Source organism: Sinocyclocheilus anshuiensis, unplaced genomic scaffold (assembly GCF_001515605.1).
Source record: "Sinocyclocheilus anshuiensis isolate Anshui unplaced genomic scaffold, SAMN03320099.WGS_v1.1 scaffold1854, whole genome shotgun sequence".
In the NCBI taxonomy this organism is placed as follows: domain Eukaryota; kingdom Metazoa; phylum Chordata; class Actinopteri; order Cypriniformes; family Cyprinidae; genus Sinocyclocheilus; species Sinocyclocheilus anshuiensis.
In genome coordinates, this window is record NW_015546040.1 from 853152 (window position 1) to 853973 (window position 822).

Sequence of the window (822 nt, forward strand, 5' to 3'; positions counted from 1 at the left end):
AAAAAAAAAAAAAAAAAAAATCGCAATTTGATATTTTCCCCCAAATCGCACCGCCCTAATTTGTAGCAATAGCCATTGTACGGGTCAAAATTATCAATTTGTCTTTTATGCCAAAAATCATTAGGATATTAAGTAAAGATCATGTTCCATGAAAATATTTTGTAATTTTTCTACCGTAAATATATCAAAACTTAATTTTTGATTAGTAATATGCATTGCTAAGAACTTCATTTGAACAACTTCAAAGATGATTTTCTCAATATTTTGATTTTTTTTTTTAATTGACCCTTATGACTGGTTTTGTGGTCCAGGGTCACAAATATGAACGTTCCCGTGGCTTTAAGCGTACACACACACCGAGATCAAATTTGTTCGTATGCACGCTTTATAAATGAGGCCCAGTGAGTCGAGAGTCTAGCAGCTTCACCTGCTTCCCTTCAGCCACTCGGCGTCTTTCTCCAGAGCGTCCATCAGCAGGAACGAGTCTTCGGCCGGTTTGTACACGTCTGTGAAAGCGCCGTGGCCGGCCGGAGCGTACAGGGGCGTCGGGTACATGACAGCAGCAAGGCCTGATGGGAAAAATAGGGATGTATCGGTTTTAGCAATACCGTAATATATCGCGATATAGGGCTGCACGATTAATTCGGGATGTAACGATTCACCGCGAGCTGGTTGAAAATCGATTCAAATATGTGACGATTCAAATCGGTTGAGATGCTAAACAAATCGCGATACAATTAGGGATTGGAGTTTATATGAATGTATGTCTGAGGGGAACTTACTGTCTTTAGAAAAGTTTAGATGGTATTTTTTCTTTTCATC

General features: G+C 39.3%; 1 protein-coding gene across 2 annotated transcripts in view; it reads right to left on the bottom strand.

The window, feature by feature from the left end:
• Positions 1 to 822, bottom strand: part of LOC107698915 (hemK methyltransferase family member 2-like) — a 26656-nt gene that overhangs the window by 21398 nt on the left and 4436 nt on the right. For both annotated transcript variants that reach the window (XM_016500053.1, XM_016500054.1), the window contains exon 2: positions 428 to 569. In XM_016500053.1, coding sequence (XP_016355539.1) covers positions 428 to 555 — 128 coding nt within the window. In that variant the 5' untranslated portion in view covers positions 556 to 569. The remainder of the gene's footprint in view (positions 1 to 427; positions 570 to 822) is intronic.